We start from the raw sequence: 21,865 nt of genomic DNA, 5'->3' as shown, positions 1-21,865 counted from the left end.
AGAAGCTGCTGCGTAGCTTCGATGTGAAGAAAATCTTTCTACTGATTCGTGAAAAGCGAGGCATCAGCCCGGGGGAACGTTTGAAGCAAATGATACGCGATCCGGTAGGTATAACAGCCGTTTGTTACACATGCGTTTAGTAATGTTGCGTGGTAGTTGAGAAATCTAATGGTGTCTTTGCAAACAGTTGCGTTAAGCACACTGTATTCGTACTTACGTGCGTGCTTCACTACAAAATGCATCGCTTTAGCCGTTAACGCCTTATTCGATGTGGCAAGGATACAGCAAACAGGTTTACGGTCCCATGCATCGAAGGCCTGGTGCAACGAACTAAACGGTTATTACGAGTAATACACACCAGCTATATATGCTGCTGAAAAAGAATGAATAAAAACTATACTCCTGCATTTCTATACGTTTATGCTATTAAGAAGTGTCAATGCGTTGGAAACTGTTATAAAAGTGTCTTTTTTATGCAGATATTCGAAACCATACGTGAATCCATGCCACATCCGGATAAAGTTCTTGCGAAATTGGTTGCCATAGAGGCAGACTTCACGTCAGATGAATTTGTAAAAGAACCCTTCAAAACCGACCTGTTTAATGAAACTGAGGTAAGTAAATGCTTCGAAGGGACGGCTAATAGATAGACTAAAATCTCGAAAGTGCATTTCCAGGTCGTCTTTCACGTCATGGCTCAAGTACGGTTCGATATGGGCATTCAGCAAGCCATAGACGCAAACGTCACTGCCATGGAGAGGTTGTTCAACTTCATACGAGCCGCTCCACGTCTGCAATCGATCGTGCACGTCTCGACGCTATACTCCAACTGCGACCGATCGCATATCGAAGAGTGCGTTTACGACGATCTTCGCTTTGGTGGGTTGGAAAACATTCGGCGCATCCTGGCACCGCTGACGGAAGCGGAAAAGGAAAAACTGAACTCCACCATCCTGGGACCGATGCCGAACAGCTACGTTTTTTCGAAAAAGTGCGCCGAAGTGACGATAAAGCATAACTTCTCGGAGCTTCCGATCGGTATCTTCCGTCCACCGATCGTGACGCCGAGTTGTCGCGAGCCTGAGCCTGGTTGGGTGGGATGTTTCCAAGGTGCGACAGGATTAACCGTGCCCATTCTGAAGCACCAGTTGCTATGGTACTACGGTGACAGATCGGCTCGTGCTGCATTGGCACCGGTGGATTACTGCATTGGTGGAATGATCACGGCTGCCTGCGATATTCGGGCACGGTACGAGGAAGCTCGAGTGTTGGAGTCGTTTGATAGAAAAGTTCCACCCGTACCGGTGTACAACTTTTATTTCGAAAAGAACACCATCCTCTGGGTCGATTACATTGCCTTCATCGGATCTGGACTACCCACTGCTATGGGACGCAAGTTAAGGTAATGATAACCGTAGGCGGGAAGTTTGATCAACCTTCGCACACTCATCCGGTTTTATTTTTAGTCCCGTTCGTATGCAAATAACTCAATGGCGCATAATCTCAAGGATCACCTTCTGGTTGCTGTACCTAGCGGCGTACATTGCTGATTTTCTGCTGGTTCTTCTTCGCAAACCTAGACGGTAATGCATTTTAGTTTTCCACGATCGACTTTTACTAATGTCGTGGTTATTTTCTTGCAGCAATGTCCGAAACGTGTCCCTGATTGATTGGCTCGCAGATACGGTGGAATACTTCCGCTGCAATACCTGGACGGCGCAGAACGATAACACGAAGAGAATGCGCTTGCTACTCGCCAAAGCCGACGAACCGTTGCTGGAGTTTGATGCAGATCGGATTGATTTGCAGGAATACTATCAGCATTGCACCAAAGGGCTTTTGAAGGAACTGGAACGAAGGGAACTCCGAAGGCGTCAGAAAACGAATAATGATGTCGAAAAAAATGGCAGTTGAATGGGATGAATTTGAGGATAAATCTTTATTTATTTATATACTTAATTTATCATAGTGTCAATACTTACTATCAACATTTTTTTAATTCATTTTCCAAGAATTCACTCTCTAGTGCATATAAATTATACATGAAAATACTGTGCTTCCCCTGGATTACAACATCGCCCCATGTTTTTTTTACACAAGTGATCTTTATTTCTTGACGAAGGTGTGTTTACTGATAAAGGCGTGCTGGCTGATAAAAAAAAAGATAGACTCTGTGTCATCGTTAGAAACCCTTCAGAACTAGTTATGTCACTTGGGGTGGAGCCACGATAGCAGCTGCAGTCTGATGGATTTACGCTGCCCACGGCTGATAAACTGTAATCACCGTACCCTTGTGCTATTCTGAATGTTTCGATGACTAATCCATCAAACAGTGCCGGTTCCGTCCTATGGTAGACGGTTTGTTGACCAATAGCTCGCATTGATAAGATAAATTGCACCAATGCTATCTTACTAAAACGAATGTTTCCGGTTTACCTCGTTGAAGTTTTGCTGGAGATCTAATTATAAATATATTTTCCTCGAAGAATACAGCTGATTTTAATGGTTTTAATAATTTAAAAAAAAATTTCAACCGCTTGCGATCGTTTTACTAAACGCCTTAATGTATGCAATATAATGACAAACGATCTTCGAACCGGTTCACAGAGCCGTATTTTGGGTTGCAAACAGAGACTCGCTTTTAACATTATTTCATTTCTCTTTCGTTTCATTTTCTTTCGATGTGATAATAAGCAATTTTCTGTGAGATAAATAGCCTAAGTAGCTTGACGCAATAGCGAATATTTCCAGCTAAATGCATGCCCTAATCATGGCACCTCCCGATCGCTTGAGGGCCTGAAATTTTCACAAACTCCTTGGGTAATGACTCAACTTAATTGTTTGCACTAAACCTCGCTTTACGTATAGGTAATTGAACATCGGCAAACGGCGAGAAAATTGCCCTTTGCCTTTGCCAGCTTCCATAACGCAAAGCGATCTTCTCACGCACCATCCCCGGTAGCGATAGTTTTCTTCCCGGTTCGCATTTGCTAATACCTATTTTTATGTGCCCCAACTGACACTGTCCCCATCGCTCAGCTGATTGTAGGTGACGTGTTTTTTTCTCCCCCCCCCCCCCTCGTACATGTGCGTAACCGAAACGGGGTGGTGCTGGAGGGCACACGTGCATCATACGCAACAGCATCGTCCACTCGTTGCGCACCAGCATCGAAGCGGATGACCCAGCCATACCCGAAAGGCGGTCGACGCCGGTGCGAACCAAAAACCATCGCGCAAAAGCCACGAAACTGAAGTGCAAACGGAAAACGACAACCCCCAGCAGCAGCAGCGGCAGTGGCAGCCCAAAGCAAACCGAAAGGAAAAAAAATCCATCAAAATAAAAGATATTATAAAAACAGCCTTATCCCATGGTTGGCGCGCCACGCGCGAGACGGCGGCTAAATTCGCAACAATCGAATACCCACAACTTGCATAACCGCACAGGCTCGAGTTTCGGCGCAAAAAGGGAACGTTTGAACGGGCGGATTCGCGCGACAGCACGCTGCTGGGAGCTGTACGCGAGAGCAACACGCACCAGGCGCGATCATCCGATCGCGTTTCGATCCTGCGAGGGTGCCCCCATCATACAACGCAACGTACGGGTGTGTGTGCGTGACCCGTTATGGAGGCCAAACATCAATCGAGCGCGAACGTATCGAATCAGTGTCAGGTCGGGGTGGTGAGCTCACAAATAACAACAAAAAAACGGGGGTAAAGCCGAAAAGGATCACGCAGGGTAGGATCGCGGGAAAATCCACCACCCCGTTTGGTTGCATTCCAGCGACGGGTGGTAAACAAAAGACCCTCCCTTCCCAGGAGTAGCAGACGAAGGCGTCCCCGAAGGCGGATCTTTCTCTCACTCTCTCGCTCTCTTTGTGGGTCAGCTGGGGTTTGGCAAACGGAATTGGAAAATTAATTTCAACCTAGCGGTGCGACCCAAACCCAACCGAGCGGGCGGTTAATTTCGACCCTCGAATCGGGTGGGAAATTTCGCCCGTTTGGGTGGGGTGGGTTTGCGAATTGTGTAATTTGTGTACTGTTTTGCCCGATGCCGGTTGAGTTGCGGTGATGAATAAAACAGCAGCAGTGATTACGCGTTTTTATCGCGCTGCTCGAGGTGAATCAATATTCAAATTTCACAAGTATGTGGATATATTTAGCCAGCCGTAAAAAAAAAAGGTGTATCAGAATGCGTATTGACCTCACGCGGATTGCCATGCCGCAGAGGACGAGAAACGGCGTAACCCTCATCAGTGTCACGACCGAAGTGCTCGAAAGCGTTGCGTAAAATACGCCGATCGGCGTCGTCGTCGGCGGCAGGCGTGATGGATATGTGCTCTATTTTTACATTTGCCTATTGGGGGCGCATGTCGAGTGCTATTTTTTCCCCAGATTACCGGTGATCCTGGCGGATGATACTCTCCTGCTGTCGTTCTTAAGGCGTCACGGATATTCACTTTCAATGCCGTTACAGACATGCGATGGTTGGGTTTACCATCCTGTATCACATTATCGATTAATCTAACTCAATTTCGTGTTTGTTAGGGTGTTCTTTACCTACTTGAGGTTCAAATCTTGTCAGGTTTGAATCATTCATTCCACCGTGATAATTAACCCCACCAGGAAGCTGCTCATCGCTCTCTTCTATCGCTCATTCGTATGCTAAGTCTCATCGAACTGTAGCTTCGAACAGCCTCCCAGTTTGCTCCCGAAAGTCTTCATCCACAAGCGAGAACCATTGTGACCGCCGCAATCGACCGGCAGCCGGCGGAATCCGGCAACAATTGACACAAACGTGTGACATTTCCGGTCAGCCCACGGAACCAGGCGCCACCAGGCGATGCCCGCGCAGACGCGCTACAAAACCCTGCCCTGGAACTCTGGGCGCCCTTCCCGTGGCACGCGGCGGTCGTGACGTTTCCGTTACGTCACCGAAACAAAAAAGCGCCCCAAGATGAAACAGTTCCAATCAATTAAGAGAAGGAGGTGAGAGAGAGACAGAGAGAGAGAGTGAAACAAACTCCCCGAACGCACGGGGAACGATTTCCGAAGGGCAATCTGGCGTGGCATCGGTGTTTAATATTTATTTTTACCACTTTCTCGGGGTCCCGCGGCACCAAGCGTCCTGTTAGTGGGGTTGTTCGTATTTTCTATTTCACCCAAAGGGGGGTTTTTTTTTCCTGGGAAGACCGCTTGTGTAAGCTGAGGGATCGAACTCACCGGGCGACCTGGCCCGAAAAGGCCACCGGGGAGTTCCTGCTTTTGCTTGGAGAGACATCACAAAAGGATGGAGCGGAAAAATCATAATAATAAACGGCCTCCCCTCAAAAAAAAAAACAAAAAAATACGCCATCCAACGCTAAAGTGCGTACCGCGTGTGGTAGACGCGGGAGCGTTACGTAAATTCTAATGCCTTTACATCGCGAACCCGGCCGGGCCACTCAAAACCGTACGATTCGCGGTCGCGGTTCAGCGCGGTCCGTAAAATCTGCCCGAAAAAATACTGCCACCACCACCACGGGGGTACGTTGCCGTAACCGCTTGGCGGCCGCCTTCGAAAGTGACCGCTGACCCGAATCTTCCAATCGTTCGACAACCCCTTGCGCTGCGTTTTCCAACCCCCACCCACCCTAGCTGGACTCTTCACCGACGGTGCCGTTTGCTCGGTTACTTCATTCATGCGATTAATGCATCGATCCGTGGGCTCCGTGAGGCGAGGAGAAAAGCGAAAACGCACCCCAAAAAGGCGAACGGCCCCATTGAGGTGTTTTGCGGGTTTGGGTCGCGCTTTTTTTTTTGTTTTTTTTTTGGGTGGTGGGTGCCTTTTGGTTTTGCTCTCTTTTTATCTTTTGCCTCTTTTTGTTTTCCTACCACCAGGGGCCAATTATTGGGCGCACACATTTGCACCCCCCGATAAGATTCTGGAGCAAATGCGGGAAGGGTTGGTTGGTGGGTCGAGCGTTTAATCGTTGCCATGGTTACGGTTGACCGAGCTTCGGCGTGTGTTTGACAGATCGTTACATCGACGGGGGATTTAAAAGAAAAAAAAAGTGAAGACATATGTCGGTCAAAATCGCTTGCGGTCGGGAAAATTTCAAGCATCAAGTGCGCTGGTAGGGTTCAGCCATCGTAGGGATCGACCGTAAAATCGGACCTTTAACATTGGATGCATTTACTACAATTTATTACCATTATCACGCAGCTTTACGCTAAAGAAAATTGATCAAATTTGATTCATCATTCATGAACAATTTAATATACAATTTGCTATCATTTCAGGTAGTTTTGAAGCTAAAGAAATCAGCACCATTTTGAGCATCATGATTGCTGGAAAGTTCGTGATTCGAGCCACATGTATTTTTCTGTTTATCATAGAATTGTTAATTTCGTAAACGACCAATATTTATCAGATTGTTTTGAAAATCGTTTGAGGAGCTTCCTTCCAAATCGATCTTCCTCACTAATTCATCCGTTTTTCTGTTTTTTTATTCGGTTTTATCTATGTTTTTTTTAATTCTGTTTTATCTTAAGAAAGCAAAAATTCCATTACCCCTGATTTATTCTAGGAATTATTCAAGATGTACCTACATAACGCTAAATAAACAAGCGTATTCCAACGACCACCCCATTAACGGGTAATCAATTACATTACAAGTCACCGATTGTATCAGCGGGCATACATTACTGCCACGCGTCGGTGCTGGTTCGTGCGGCACTGTAATTTGCATCCTTGCCCGTCCCGTTTTGGGCTTAACGGAAATTTGATATCCCTAATTCGGTGCCTCGTTTGCCGAAGGACCCGTCGCGTCTAAGTGCGTGGGGGAATTTCGCGCGTAGGGCGAATTCGGGGCTCGAAATTCGAACACGCGACCAACGGAGCCCACTTACAGGCTCACACACACACACACGGTGAGGCACGTAAACAGACACACGTACACAGACACAGGTTCATAAGCACTCATACGTCCTCGATCGCGCCATGCGCCAGTCCGGCGGGCGTGTGTTACGCAACCACGCTGCAGACGTACGCCACATCCTCCTTGGGAGGGGGTTGAAAAGGGGAGTTGGTGTTGTTTGAGGGGAGGGGTGTAAGAGGGTGAGCGATGGGGTGAGAAGAAGCCAAAATCTGTTACAAACAATTTACGAACGCACGGTCGTACGAATCGCCTTCTCGCCTTCATCTCGCGCCATCACACCTGGTTTCTTGTGCTCTCTCTCGCTCTCTCTCTTTCTCTCTCAATGAGCCTCTCTTGTTTTTTAAAGATCCTTTCATTCTCCGGCTTGTAAATTGCGCCGATTGTTTACCTCAGCTAACATCTCCCGAATGCTTCGGCGGCATTTCATAATACATCCGTGGGGCCAAATGTTTTCGGTTCGCTTTTTTTTCTTCTTTTGGGTTTTCAGGGAAGCAAGGGGTGGAAAAGCGCACCCTAAATCACCCTCCCCCCCCCCCCCCTCGACGCTGAGACGTGCGTGCCCTTCCATCCGACGAGGAGTGAGGATCATTCTCGGCAGGTTGAGGTGTGATATCGCCGTCCCGGATCGGTTCGATCTGCCGCACAACACTTTCTCCTGAACCGGACCTACCGCCCAGCTGCCCACCACCACCACCACCACCACCACCATGATGGCCGCATTTTCATGGCCGCGAGCGTTCGGGCCCTTTCCCTTTCGGAATGGGGGGAGGGGGGGGCCCACGTGAGAAGGCGCGAGGTTCGTTCGATGTTTCGACGTTCGCTTTCTGCCCTCAACTCAACAAAAAAAGAAGCAACAGACTCCGCTCACTTTCTCTCGCCGCGCCGAGGTCCCGCGTGGTGACCGAGGAGGACGAGAAGGGGGTGGCACGCGCGCGGGTGGGAGGCTATTTGTTGTTGTGTTTATGGATGCGTTCTGGCGAGTGCGAGTGGGGCGCACGGTTCACAACATTCCTGCGAGGTATTGTAGCAAAAGGGCCCAACTACGTCATCACGCCGCAGTATGGCCTGTGTGCGTTTTTTTTTTCAATTTCCCGCCACCGTTGATTCGATTAACGGCCCGGCCCTTTTGGGTGGCCGGAAGGGGGGGGGGAAGGGTCAGAAGGGCGCAAAACATGTCCCACATGAAAACCCGGAAGCATGAACACGGAGCGGGACCAATCAAGAAGGCAAATGAGCGCAAGAAGCACAAAAAGAAGAAGGCGAAGAAGAAGAAGAAGAAGAAGAAGAAGAAGAAGAAGGCGGCGAAAAATGGCACGCACATCCTGCACCACCGTCGGGATCGGTAATTGGATCCGCATTACGTGCGGCCAAGGTTCAACGGCCCTCCCGGCTGGCGCCCCTTTCCCTTTGGGAAGGGCTTTCAGAGTGGTCAGGGTGGATCCGACCCACCCGGGGCGCCATCGTTGTTCGTTGTCGCGACGCCTTTAACCTTCAGCCCGCATTAAGGTTGCGTTTATCGTCCGGCACATTATGGGCACCGATTACCGGCACCGGTCCGGTGCGACAATTACCAGAGCGGCGCGCCATGTGGCGGGTGTTTTTTTTTTTGTTTGTTCGGGTGAGAAGGGGTGGGTGGTGAGGGAACACAAGGGTTGAAGGGTTCGGCACCCGTCGGGGTGTTTGCGTGTGCACCCACACGCGCGTTTAGGACAGGTGTGCGTCAACCTCTCTCTTTTTCTCTCTCTCTTTCACTGGCCGCAAGGATAACGTGGCTGTTTGATGTGTCAAACAGCCACCGCACAGGATGACAGCAACCGCAGCCGATTGACAGTTACATCAACCCTTAACCAACACCCCCTCCTAAGGGGTGCGCGTGCGTGTGCAAGGGTTTGTTTTAAAAATTGCACCTGAACCCCGAAGCAAACGTCAAAAATCGGCACCGTGAAAAAGGACCTGTCGTGGGAGAAAGAGAGTGAGCGAGCGAGAGAGAGAGAGAAAGCGATAGCGCAGCGAAAGTAGGACGAATCGCGCGCGCACACGGTGAAAGAGAAAGAACGGTGAAAGTTTTTTTTCGGCCACATCACCCCCCAGTTTGCACCCTTAACGAGGGTGCTTTTGTGCGGTCTCGCTCGCACACACGCTCGCGGTGTCTCTCGCTCTGCGGCTGCGCATCATGCGTTTCTTCGGCGAGAGCAACCCAGTGTCAGTGTGTGAGAGCGAGATGGGGTGCATATCGTAGCCCTGCATGTCCTAAACTCCCGTTAGCTGGCGCGAGTGAGATGCAGTCGTAGGGTACCATAGGGCAAGAGAGAGAGAGAGAGAGAAAAAAAGAGAGATCAGAGAAAGAGATGGTAGTACGAAGAAAAAAAAAAGGCTAGAAATAGTCAAAGAGAGCGCCACGGAGTCGTCAAAGAGAGTGTGTGAAAGAGAGAGAGAGAAAAGGGGGTAGCAAACGCTCAATTAGGGGTGCGTTTTTGAGCCGGAGAGCGAGAGCACCATTTCCATGGCCTACTGCAATGGTGAAAAAGATTGAGAGGAAGGAAAATGAAAAAAAAACATTGGTTTAAAATCACCAACTCCGCTCGAAAGCAGATCGAACACCGCTACGTTGCACTTTCACCCTCTGTTTTCGATGCATCCAGGAGGAGGAGGGGGGGGGGAAGTTGAGGGGGTTGAAGAACTCAACGAGATGCATTTCCCCCCCCCCACCCACCCACCTACACACACCCATACACACACACACAGTTATTCACCCCCCCCCCCATTCGAGATCGCTCGAGGAATCCGCGAAAGTAGGACCTTCGCTCGCGCCACGCCACAAGAGCGAGACGGCACCATCTGTTCCGCTCTCCCACCACCACCACCACCACCCCTGGCCCAAGGGGCGGAACGGTCCCAGGGGCGCTCGCAACCAAAAGGCGCACACACCACACAGACCGCGGTTGTGTTTTGGATCTTGCGTGCGCGTTTTCGTCGGTCGGTCAGTTGGTCGGCGCTCGATAGCGAGCCAGTCCGGCATCCGCACTCGCGCCAGCAACAACCACCCATCTCTACGGCGGCCAGTTTTCTTACCCCCATTTTTTTCTTTGGTTGAACCGCATACATACACACACACACGCGCATACACGCATACACAAACCTCCCCCGTTCGAAGGCCAGGCCAGCAAACCAGCAGCGGCAGCATTCGACAGGAACTCCCGGAGCGGTCGGGTTTTTGGGCCAAACGGTACGGAAAAAGTTTACGATTTTCGCGTGCGTGCGTGCGTGCGGTGCGTGTCCTGTGCTTTGTATCCTTCGCGCAGTGTGATCCTTTTTGTGCGTTAGCAATCACGGAACACTCACGCCCGGAATAGCCTACACTGCGTGCGTCCTGGGCGACCTGGGTGCCGGGAAACGGAGCCCTTAAGGACACGAGAACAGCAGCTGCAAGTGTGTGTGTGTGTGTGTGTGTGTGTCTCGTGTGTGTGCGTGCGTGGAGAAAACCAGGGTACACACGAGGCAGTCAGTGTGCAAAGGGTAGACTACGACCCTCGGCAGGCAAACCTCCGGCAAACTCGAGAGTTCACACACCTGCCAAAGAAAAAAAAAACCCAGCCCACCTGAAAGGACCAAAACGTCGGCATTTGGTGACGAAATGCCCGCGTGCCTCTGTGTGTACGGAAGGACCCTTAACAAGCGGGGCGAAGGACCTTTCGGTGGGTGGGTGAAATGAGAGAGCGAGAGAGAGAGAGAGAGAGAGAGCGAAAAAAAAATGCGGCAGTGCGACGAGAAACAGTTCTCTGGCGGTTTCACAACCGGAAGACGGTATTGGCGAGATTGTGTCAGCGGTCTCGCGCACACACACACACGCACACACCACGGCGTCCCTGGAGCCCTTCGAACGCGGGTGACGTTCCAGGGGTGTCGCAGAGAGAGTGAGAGAGAGAGAGAGAGAGCGCGTGTCCTGACAACCCCGAAACAGTGGCCACGAGTGTGCGCAAAACAAAGCAGGCGGCAAATCTAAGCACTTGTGTCCCTATTGTGTCACGGAGGGGGGTGGATGAGAAAGGACGCACGCGTGTTGTGGGAGGAGGGGGTCGGGTGGCGTGGGATGGGGTGCAAAGGGCCATCGGATGCTGGTAGTGCGGACTGCCGAATTGGCGGATTTTGCCTTCACCATTTTTTCCACCTTCTTTTGGTTTCTTTTTTTTTTATTTGTCCTGTCAACCCCCCCCCCGTGCGTGCCCATGTGTGTGTGTTGGTGTGTACGTGTGCAGAATCGTAGTAGCCTTTGCTTTTCTGCCTTCACCACACCGAAGGAATGGTTTCCAGGGCACAATCAGGGTGCAATTACCTTCCCAGGACAACTGCAACCCCTAAATCGGGCCACCCTCGCGGTAAAGGAGCGCAACGGCATGTGAAATAAACTTTAGCTTCAGGTCGCACGCCACCACGAAGGTGTTAAAGGGGCCTGGAGGTTGTCGCACACATGTGCGATCATTCCGTTCACCGTCCGGAGGGGGTGGAAGATTTCCATTTTTGTTTTACGACCCGTCGTCACCCGCCTGATAGGACACAAGTGCGCGCCATTAACGTATTGGCTAAAGCTCGTAAAAAAAAGCACGCACACACACACACAGCCGAGAGACGAGACCCGGACATATAGGCCCCGGGTGTGGTGATTGTAGTTTTTGTTCGGGATGGTGCAATTTGGGCCACGGTGCCGGTACCGGGGAAGACATTCAGCTCCAATTACCAAACGATCCGAGACGGCCGTGCGCCTTCCAGCGACCGTATCTCTTCCTGCTTCCAGTCGCACATACACGCACACACACACACAGGGGGGCGCGCGCGCATAACCGCGCCAGTGTGCACGTGTTTCTGCGTTTTGCATTGCGAGATTGCCATCTCTCGCGAAGTGTCTCCATCGCCTACTACGTTGGGGTTGTTCTTTTTTTTTTGTTTGCTGCTGCTCCGCGAACGAAACGGAAACGGTGTAAATTGAGGCGTATTTAAAGTGCAGAAAAAGTTCCACCCTCCCGGGGGGTGGGCCTCCAAAGTCGCTATAATCAACCACCCGTACGGAGAGAGAGAGAGAGAGAGAGAGAGAGAGAGAGAGAGAGAAGGCGTGATGGCGTGATAGTAGTCGACGACGTGGAAAAAAGGGGAGAGAGAAAAAAACAACCCCTGCATGGATAACGAGGTGTATGGAGGATGCCCTCACAACAAAAAAAAAACACCGTATTTGTTTACATGTCGATGCACTTGCCGCCCCACGGTCGTGTGTTGATTGAGCCCTTCCTGCCCTTTGCGTCCGCCAAAACCACACCCCATCCCCAGCCAGGAGCTCTGGAAACACGCACCGCGAAGGGCGTTCGTCTGATAAGCGACCAACACCACCAAACGTGGGGCGGCCACTGATTGATTCATTTACAGAAAGAAGAAAGAAAGAAAAAAAAATGCGACCAAGAAGCCTCACTCACCCTCCTCTCCCTCTCTCTCTTGCTTGCTCGTGCGTATCATTTCAGAAGTCCTGCAAGTTTTCTGCGCGCGTGGGTGCCCAAGGAGGTGCATGTCCCGCACACCGGTTTGGTGTCGGTTTCGGTGCCGGTGTTCACCACCGTGACACGTGCGCTTCCACCTGCGCCTTGCCGCGAGACGAGGGATCTTCGCCAAGGATCTTCACCAAGGATAAGCAGCGGAGTGTGTGACCAAGGAAAAAAGAAAGAAACAAAAAGGAGGAAAGTGTGCCAAAGGAGTGTACCCAGAAGAAGAGACGCGTGTGTGTGTGTGTTTGTAAGTGTGCCTAAGTGTGCGTGTGTGTGTGCTTTATGTGCCCGCCAGTGAGTGAGAAATTAGTGCAAAGTGCGTCTGGCGACGCGAGCCCGTTTAGCTCCCATTAAATCGGACCACCTTTTCCCATTACGGGGGTGTGTCCTTGCGTGTGCGTGTGTGTGTGCGCGCGCGCGTGTGTGTGTGCTCCCCGGCTAGCTTTCGTCCCGGGTTAATTGGCTAATCCTCGTCGCCACGATAGGGCCCACCGAGGTGTCACGGCAGGAAGCAGCAACAGCAGCAGCAGCGTTGCGTTCGGTGCATCTTCAAAACGGCCACGGCAGCAGCAATATGAGTGACACCTGCGGCTCGAAGGTGATCGAGTTCTACCAGGACTCGGTCGTGCTGATTACGGGCGCGAGCGGTTTCCTCGGCAAGGTGCTGCTCGAGAAGCTGCTCCGGTGTTTGGATGCGCGCAAGATATACGTGCTCATTCGCCGGAAGCGCGACTACAGCGCACAGATGCGATTAGAGCAGATCCTCAAGTCGATGGTAAGTCGGTGGTGGTGATGGAGATGGGAGGATGGCGGAAGGGGGAAGTGGGAAGCAGGACGGAGTGGCGGATGTGGTTAAGTGAGCCAAATGAGCAGGTCGGAGGCCCTGGCTGTTACGTTTAATTAAGCACATCAGCCTGCAGGAATCTGGGGACTTTATGAGATGCGATGGTCCGGAAGTTGTCATTCTGTAATTCGTATCTCACTCTCTCTCTCTCTCTGTCTCTCTTGTAGCTATTTGATCGCGTTCGTACCGAAACCAAGGCAGCCAAGGGCCTGTTCGACCGAATCGAGGCAGTTGAGGTGAATTTCGAGCGAAATGATCTCGGCCTCGAGCCGGCCCTGCGCGATCGATTACGGCATGAGGTGGAGATCGCCTTCAACCTGCTGGCGTCCGTCAACTTCAACGAGGCGCTCGATCAGGCGCTCGAAACGAACGTCGAGTGCACGCGGCGTGTCCTGTGTCTGCTCGGTGGCGCCCGGCGCCTAAAATCCGTCATCCACGTGTCGACGTTCTACTCGAACTGCAACCGGACGCTGATCGAGGAGAAGATCTACGACGACATCGGTTTCGGTGGGTACGACAACATCAAGAGCACGTTCGCGAAGCTGCAGGACGACCACAAACAGTTCCTGTCCCCGGTCGTGCTCGGTACGTTCCCGAACTCGTACACGTTCAGCAAAAAGTGCGCCGAGGTGGTCGTCCAGGATAAGTTTGGTCATCTGCCGATCGGCATCTTCCGGCCGCCTATAGGTAAGCCAGCTGTAGAACTCTCTCTCCCTGTACTTCTGACGCTCACGCTGCGACACTTGTGACATTGATTTTGCATTCAAATGATCGCGCTTTAATTGGTATGGGACTTGATCGGGCTTCAATTATCGAACCGGTGCCGGTATGTAAACGATTGCGAGCGTGTCTTGGGCATGGTTATTACGGGTGAAGTATACCTATTTGCCTGATTCTGACGCCAGTCTCATCCAGGACATTCCAGTTTTTCACGTGAGCGCTCAAGTGTGTGCCCAGGAGTACCAGGAAGTTCACGAAGGTGTTATTAGGACGCTGACGTCGACGCGAGACGTCAGACGGCAAGGAATCGCGCGTTTTACTAATCGATCGATCGCTCGCTCCTATCCCACCCACAGTGACCTCCAGCTACCGGGAGCCCGTACCTGGATGGGTCGACAATTTCAACGGACCGAGTGGCATGGTGGTGCCACTCTCGCAGGGCCTGTACAGTGCCGCCCTGCTCGATCCCAAAAAGAAGCCGTTCATCGTACCGGTCGATTTCTGCGTCAACGCGCTGCTGGTGTGTGCGCACGACGTCAGCAAAGCGAACCACACCAAGAGCATTCCCGTCTACAACTACACCGATGACTGCAACCTGTGGACCTGGGATCAGGTGATCAATGGGTTTTTCAGTGGTCTCGGGCCGATCCGGAAGCTAGTGGCGTAAGTAGTCCTTAAGCTGCGCTTTCCCGCTGCAGGTGTACTAATTTTGTCGCCATTTTTCTCTCTCTCTCTCTCTGTCTCTCTTGATAGTAAATACTTCACCGGCACAATCACGGTCAACCCGGTGCGGTACGCCATCTGCAAGCGAATCATGATGTTCCAGGCGTTCTGTCTGGATCTGATCCGCACGTTCACCGGAAAGGAGAAAATGTAAGTGCAACCACTGACCCTATCGGGGGGGCTGGGCCCACATTGCGTTCTCTTCCTCCCATCCCACTGACATGGTTTTGTTTCGCGAGGCCTCGTTTGCGAGGGCCTATATAAGCGTGCGTTTGCCGTGCGCTTTCCCTGGCCAAGGGTAAGATGCTGGCTTAACTGCGCCAGATTGCAACAACTAGCCGCCCCAGTAACGGTATCCCAATCTCCCGCTAGGCCAAACGATCGTGTGCCGTTCCATGGCCCGGTGGTTCGCCTTGCCACTGACCGGAGTTTCTTTTCTTTTTTTTTGCATTGGGGGGATGATAGAAAGGGATGATTTGCTCCCCTTCGCGGTGCTGGTCAAAGAAACAGGCACAAAGGGAGGTGCACGCGTTCCCGGTGGTGATGCCGGTTTTGCGAATTCCGCGAAAGAACAGCCGGTTGGCGTTGGTAAATCAATCGTGTGGGGTTGCTCCAGTGGGGTGGAATTTTCACGGTTGTAAACCAGAACTGGAAACGCATCGACTGGCAAGGCAAACCAGTGATCGTGGATCGTGTGGTGATAGTTTAGCTCCCGTTTTTTTTTTCTTCTTTCATTTACCACACGCGATCGCGTGAACCAATTGCGATCGGATTGGCGAGCCAGTAACTTATTTATTTCAATGCCACCGATCGGCGGGAATTGTGCGAAAATGAATCGCCAAAAAGATAAAAAAGAAAACAAACTAAATTTAACACACGATCATAATCGATCGATCGATCGCGAAAGGGGTCGATTAAAAAGGGTAAAATCAAGGAAAATGAGACGATTCCGAACAAAAAACCCGTCGGGGAACAATCGCTCGCGAGCCGCGTGAATCGAGCACCGATTGTGATAAAAGAAAACCGCACTCACTCCCCCTCGCCCATCCTGATAAGCCCACCCCTTTCGCGCGGTTTTGAGGATACGATGGAAAAAAAGGCACAAAGGTTCCAACTAGCGCAAAACGATCGCCCGTCATCATCGCGCTGGTGATGGAGGTTTTGCTCTTTCCTCGTGCCTTGCAATGCAAATTGCAGACCGCGAATCTGGTTTCGCGAGGCTTTCACCTGCGCGATCGTACACGCGCCCGCGAACGCGTGTGTACCGTTTTGCGCGTGGATCCGATCGCTGAACTCGTTCCGCGTGACTCACCCAAGCCGCGCCGCGTGTTGGGGATGGAGGGAAAACAAAGCGGGTGGGTTGCAACTTTTTCCTTCTTGCTTTTTGTTTGTTTTTTTTTGTTTCGCTTCTTTCCAACGATTTTTCGGACCATCTTCGAGCGGGGTTTGTGATGCCGTCTGGTGAAGGGAAAATCCCGACCGTTGAATCATTCGAATCGGTGAGCTTCGCGGAAAATGCTTACGAATTTCACGCCAGTTGTTTGCTCTTTTTTTTCTCTCTCTCTCTCCTTCTTCCACTCTTTCTCCTGGCAGAGGGTGGTGGTTCTTTTTCATTTCATTGACACACATAACGTCGCTCGGGGTGGGTGATGTATGGAACGAAGAGGATTAGCCCATTTTTATGTGATTCAGCGAGATATTTTTTTCTTCTCTTGCTGCTTCAGATATAGTTTTACTCTTGTTCGTTTTTTTTTCACAATTTCACTCTGCAAAAAGGCCACACAACACAAAAGATTCGTTTTTCAAGAGTCTGCAGTTTTTTTTTTGCTACTACTTCCCAGGCTTAAATGCTTCTCATAAACGTGAGCAAAAACCTCAATGTGTTAAAATGATGATGTTCTCTGCTCGCCCTTGTTTGTTCTCTTTGCATCATCGCGGTGCTTAGCGCAGCGTGTTTCCTAGGCCGATGAAGAGGCAGTCTGAAAATTGCCATTAATTCTCAGGCCCGTTACAAACGGCACCTGTGATTCGATCTCACGTTGCTTTCGAACAGCACTTTAGCGAAGATCTGTTCGGTTTTGATCTTCAAGCACCATCAGCCAGCGGAACGCAACTATTCTGGTTGCATTTTTCGTGGCCAATTGCAAAAAAAAAACACTTATAACGAATGGTTGAGTAGCTTCTTTATGAAAATGTTCAAACGAAGAACTAAGAGTTGCAAGGGCTAAAGTACCGTATGACCTTGCCAGAGCCGCATTTTTCCGCTCGAAACGGATCTCCTATCATCACCGGAGACCAGAACGATACCTCGGGGGGGTGAGCTATATTTTTTTCTCTATTTCGCGTTGAGCAAGATTCCTAATGAGAAAAATGATTCTTGCGCGCGACGACGTACGAAAATAAACCGCTACCTCGCGGGTTTTGCAATCACTGCATCGCACACGAGAACATCTGTAGGGACGCTGGCGAAATACGGCGGCGACAACGACGACATCATACTGCCGGCAATTATGTCTAAGAACCCCCCCTGTCGGTCGCATGATCCACGGTCAACGAGCTGCCCGGTACGGTTGCTGAACAACATCACGTTCGTTTGGATATAACCGCTTGGTGATTAGATACGAAAGAGACCCGTATGCTGGCCGTAAGGGTTTTACCGTAGGGCTTGTGTGTCAATGCAATCAAATTCGGACACGGCATCCCAAGGCGATCGAGTCCGGGTGTCGATATACGGCGCAGATGGATTCTTCGCCTCGAGAACCGTTGCAAAAGCGCGTTGCAATCACACCTTGGCAGGGTTCATCACACTATGGTGGTGGCGATTTATGCAATTTGCAACAAGTTTGCAGGCTTTCGCCTTAAGGGCGAGGTTTAGATTGCGTAAAACTGGTGTCCGAGAGACACCGGACGAGGCTTTTTTTTCCTCAGGAGAGCATTAATGAGTAATCGCTTATAATATCTCAAACTCCCTGGTCGTTTATGCTGCTACAATGCCAACTCCTCGAGTGCTCCCGCTTATCTGCGCTGTGACGCAGTTTCCCCGTGATTGTTCGAACGCGTTTGATCGATATCGATCATTCCGATACGAAGCAAAAAAAAAACCATTTCAAATTTGGTCCCAGACAGAGGACCACCGCTGGGGCACCTTCAGTACGGCACCAACTCTGCCTCCCATGGGGTGATTGGGGATTTATGTAACCAGCGACGACCCAAAAATTCGCCCACCACACAACGGCCACCGACAAATCGTTCGGAGAAGGTCCCTGGCGTGTATCCCTGGCGTCGCACTCACCACCCGCAGGGGCAAGGGTTAGATTTAAAGAAGGAGGAAGAAGAAAAAAAAAAGAGCACGCCACCATGGAGAGGGAAACTCCAATCCGGTTTTGCAAACGCACGCACAGACACACACACACACACAGCCTCGTGGGATGATGCTAATTTTTGGGAGCACGAAATCTCGCGACATACCTATTACATAGCTCGTCGCCGTCGCATTCAAATGGGCCTCGATGCGGTTATGTCAGCTGACAACGGCCACGTTGGGTGATAGTGAAGGCCGAGCTGAGGGTTTGGGGTTTTTTTTTATTTTCGTTTACCTACGTTGTACGTCCCCGCGAGTGCACTCGCCGATGCTGAAAATGTTGATATTTGTTCGCTTCCTCGCTTTGTCCGGATCGATCCGGGACCGGTGATTGCTGGCGTTATCCTCGTGCCAGTTTGCGAGCGCGCTTCAATGGCTCGACCATTCGACACGTTCAAATGACGCCTCACTCAACCTTCACGGGTCGCAAATATTAGCCCCACAGTGGGTCATAATGGCACACGCACTGCTCGTCATCTAATCGACCTCTTTATCTCTCGGCGCTGGTTTGCCGTGTCACGCTTTTCCTCCCCCAGAATGCAGCGATTGTTCTCGAAGATGGTGACGCTGAGCGAAGTGTTGCGATTCTTCTGCCTGAACGACTGGAAGATGACTAACGCCAACATCCGCCGGATCAGCGACGAGATGTCCCCGCTCGAGGCGGAGATGTTCCCGCTCGACATCAGGAAGATCGACTGGACCGAGTACTACAGGAACTTCGTGCCGGGCGTGATCAAGTACGCCGTCCAGCCGCGCAGCCCGCGCAGCCCCAGCATCAGCGAGCGGAAGCTGAAGGATTCGAAGCTGCGGGAAACGAAAAAGCTCAACAGCGGCCTGTTCTACCTGCTGTGGAGCTCCGTGTTTATCATCGCGCTGAAGATATTCAAAAACCTTTTCAACAAGGTGTGAAAAAACTTTCCAACTTCAAGTACGCTTCCAATTTATTTAGGTTGAATTTAAGACGGAAAATGGGACACGAACACACGTTCAGTGCACGCACGCCGCGTGCAATCACAAACAAAACACACACATAACAACACACACACTCGCTGGCCACGGGAAGGATCAATATCGCAGGGGCAGGATCAATATCGAGTGCGCGCCGCCACGGTCGGAAGCGGCACAACAGCCAGCAGCAACAGCAGCCGCAGATGCAGCAATAGCCAATTACTTCTAAATACGCAATTAACAACAAACGGAAACGGAAACATCAACATTCGAATCATCATTCAAATAAAGCATAACAACAACAACAACAACAACAACTTTGCCACTAGCTACGTAGAGCTAAGATACCTGAAGTTCAGTGACAGATTTTTTCCACAAATGATAACGATTAAATTAATTATTAAATAAAATAAACATTTTGTAGGCTTTTTTGTATCCGTTCCCGGGTTTTGATTCTTTCGACTGTCGGTAGTGATTTATCACAAACGCTCATGAGGCTCATGGTTTCGTCGTAAAGTTCACCGGTGCATAGATTATGCTAGTGCATTATACGTGTAGTTGAATTGTTCCGGCAGGAAGAATGATACCCATTACTGTTATTAAAAAACCATTTCGTGCTCTCTAATGTCCGATTTCCCATAGACCGAAACAGGTCAAAATTTCCTTCATGGTCAACGGGTACTAAATTTCACAAATTCACACACGATCGATAACCTCCAACTTAACGTTGCGTATGCGCGAACGACATTCGATGTTCAATGTTGCATTTCCATCTATCGTTTTGCTAAAGTTTGAGCATATTTATTGTTATTTCGGGGCTGAATTGTTAAGCTAAACAACTGTTGTCTCATAATATCATATAATAATTGTGATATCGTAATATAATATGACTTGAATCAACATTATTTGCAATACCTATGTAGAATCCTTAACGGAATGTTCAAAAAAATGAAATATTTCTAAAGTCATGCGTGTTGCATAGCTTCGGGCGTAATAAAAGTGCATTCTGCATGTTGCATAGGGAGTGTTATATTTTAAATTTTCTGCAAAATGCATGGTTTCTATGCTACTTTAGGCGTAAACCTTATTATTTAATTTTTGTTTAATAATTTTTCAAACAATTTCTGCAAGATTTTTAAAGTCTATTGCTAACGAGGGTCCCTATAGGATCAAGAATAATTTTGGTGTAAGCCTACGGAACCCATTTAACCAATTGTAATCATGCCATATTAATTACCATGTTGATTAATATAACGCCTCTGACCTTGATATCGATAAAACTCAGCTAGTCTCCACCCGAGAGCTCTTTCGCACGTTATAGATCACCATGGCAACGGCCGTTGTTTGGTGCGGGTTTGTTTGCAACCGCCAGCCAGTGTTGGTTTTTCTTTCCACCTGCCAGTTTCGCTTGTAGTGCACTCAAGAGAAAATGTCGAACAAACCGCGCCGATTGCTGCAAAAGTACGATCTGTTATTGGACCATCTTGATTTCGACTACATCCGCCAAAGCACGAATGGGCGCGAAGTGGAAAACATCGTCAAGGTGCTCCGTTCCGGTGAGGAAGGCTTTTTTCCACAGCTAACTGAGTTCGCGGAGGAACGGCTGAAGTCTCTTAAACCGAACAGTAAGCTTCTGCGAAAGGAACAACCCCTAGGCACGCAGCACACCGTACCACAAGAGCAATGGAACACACTCTGCGCCCAGCTGGATCAGTGGCAAAGCGATATGAAAACCCTCAGCAGCGTAATTCGCAGGGCGGATGGGAATCACGAAGACGATGCCACACTTCCGCCCGTGCGAAAAGTGCTCCCTGAAAGTGAAACTACCGCAACAGCGTGCACTCCTGCCGTCAAGACCCAGCGCATTGCTTCCTGCGATTACGAAAAATGGGACAAATACGACCCGGACACGGTGATGTTGAAAATGGACCTGGACGACGAGCGCCACCGTGAGATGGTGCGCATCAACAACCAGAAGAACAGTCAGCAATCGAAAATCATCGAATTGCCACCGGAAGTGAAGTTAACACCGGAAGAGAAGCAAGTGCTAGCGGGCAAGCTGCGCGAGAAGGGTAACGATTTCTTTCGCGCCAAAGAGTTCAAGGAAGCTGTGGAGGAGTACGGAAAAAGCTTGGAGATGTTTGCAACGGCGGCATGTTTTAACAATCGGGCAATGGCTTGTAAGAAAGCATACGCGCCTCATTCTCTTTTGAAATGGCTATCCAAGCTGATGTTTTTTATTGTAGATCTTAAGCTACAGTGCTACAAGGAAGCAATATCCGATTGTGATGATTGTCTGCTACGCGAGCCGAGTAACGTGAAAGCTCTTCTTAGAAAAGCCCAAGCTCTAACAGCTTTAGACAGTTCCCGAGAGGTAGTAGATTTGTTCCGCTTGAAATCTCATTTGAGATGATAACGATACGGTCACATTTGCTCATTTCGTTCTCGTTCCCAACTGCGACAGGCTTATCTGGTGTATTGCAAAGTGCTTCAGCTGGAAGCGTCAAACTCAGTCGCGCTGAGTGCCACGACAGCTTTTCGCGATCAGCTAAAGGATCTTCCACCTCCAAACGCCTTCCGGATGGCCATCGAAGAAGTGAGCAACGCCTCCGATCCCGAGATCGACTTCAGTGCCCTGGTGCGGCCGAAAAAGATCATCAAAAACAATTTGCAGGAAAGCATCCGCCAGATGCGCACGGAAACGGAAACCATAATACGTCAGCAGAAGGAACGCGCGAACCAACCGATCGATTTATTACCGGAGCCAGCCAGACCCCGGCGCACACCTCTCATAGAAGAGCTGTAAGGCGTTGGGTTGCAGTGA

At 50.2% G+C, this 21,865-nt stretch overlaps 2 protein-coding genes across 2 annotated transcripts; both read left to right on the top strand.

The window, feature by feature from the left end:
* Window positions 1-74: 74 nt before the first annotated feature.
* Window positions 75-19,430, top strand: LOC128728053 (fatty acyl-CoA reductase wat-like). Its single transcript, XM_053821849.1, has 10 exons — window positions 75-104; window positions 480-614; window positions 678-1,402; window positions 1,467-1,583; window positions 1,644-1,909; window positions 12,931-13,220; window positions 13,457-13,976; window positions 14,366-14,672; window positions 14,763-14,882; window positions 18,630-19,430. The coding sequence occupies exons 1-10, from the start codon at window positions 90-92 to the stop codon at window positions 19,000-19,002; spliced, it is 2,868 nt and encodes a 955-aa protein (XP_053677824.1). The 5' UTR covers window positions 75-89; the 3' UTR covers window positions 19,003-19,430.
* A 1,040-nt stretch (window positions 19,431-20,470) lies between these two features.
* LOC128720965 (sperm-associated antigen 1) lies at window positions 20,471-21,847 on the top strand. The gene is made up of 3 exons (XM_053814666.1): window positions 20,471-21,221; window positions 21,288-21,415; window positions 21,506-21,847. Exons 1-3 carry the CDS (start codon window positions 20,471-20,473, stop codon window positions 21,845-21,847), a joined length of 1,221 nt encoding a protein of 406 aa, XP_053670641.1.
* Window positions 21,848-21,865: the final 18 nt, after the last annotated feature.

This window comes from Anopheles nili, chromosome 2 (assembly GCF_943737925.1).
Source record: "Anopheles nili chromosome 2, idAnoNiliSN_F5_01, whole genome shotgun sequence".
NCBI lineage: Eukaryota > Metazoa > Arthropoda > Insecta > Diptera > Culicidae > Anopheles > Anopheles nili.
The sequence above is the reverse complement of the archived record's forward strand: the minus strand, read 5'-3'. Positions and strand labels throughout refer to the sequence as shown.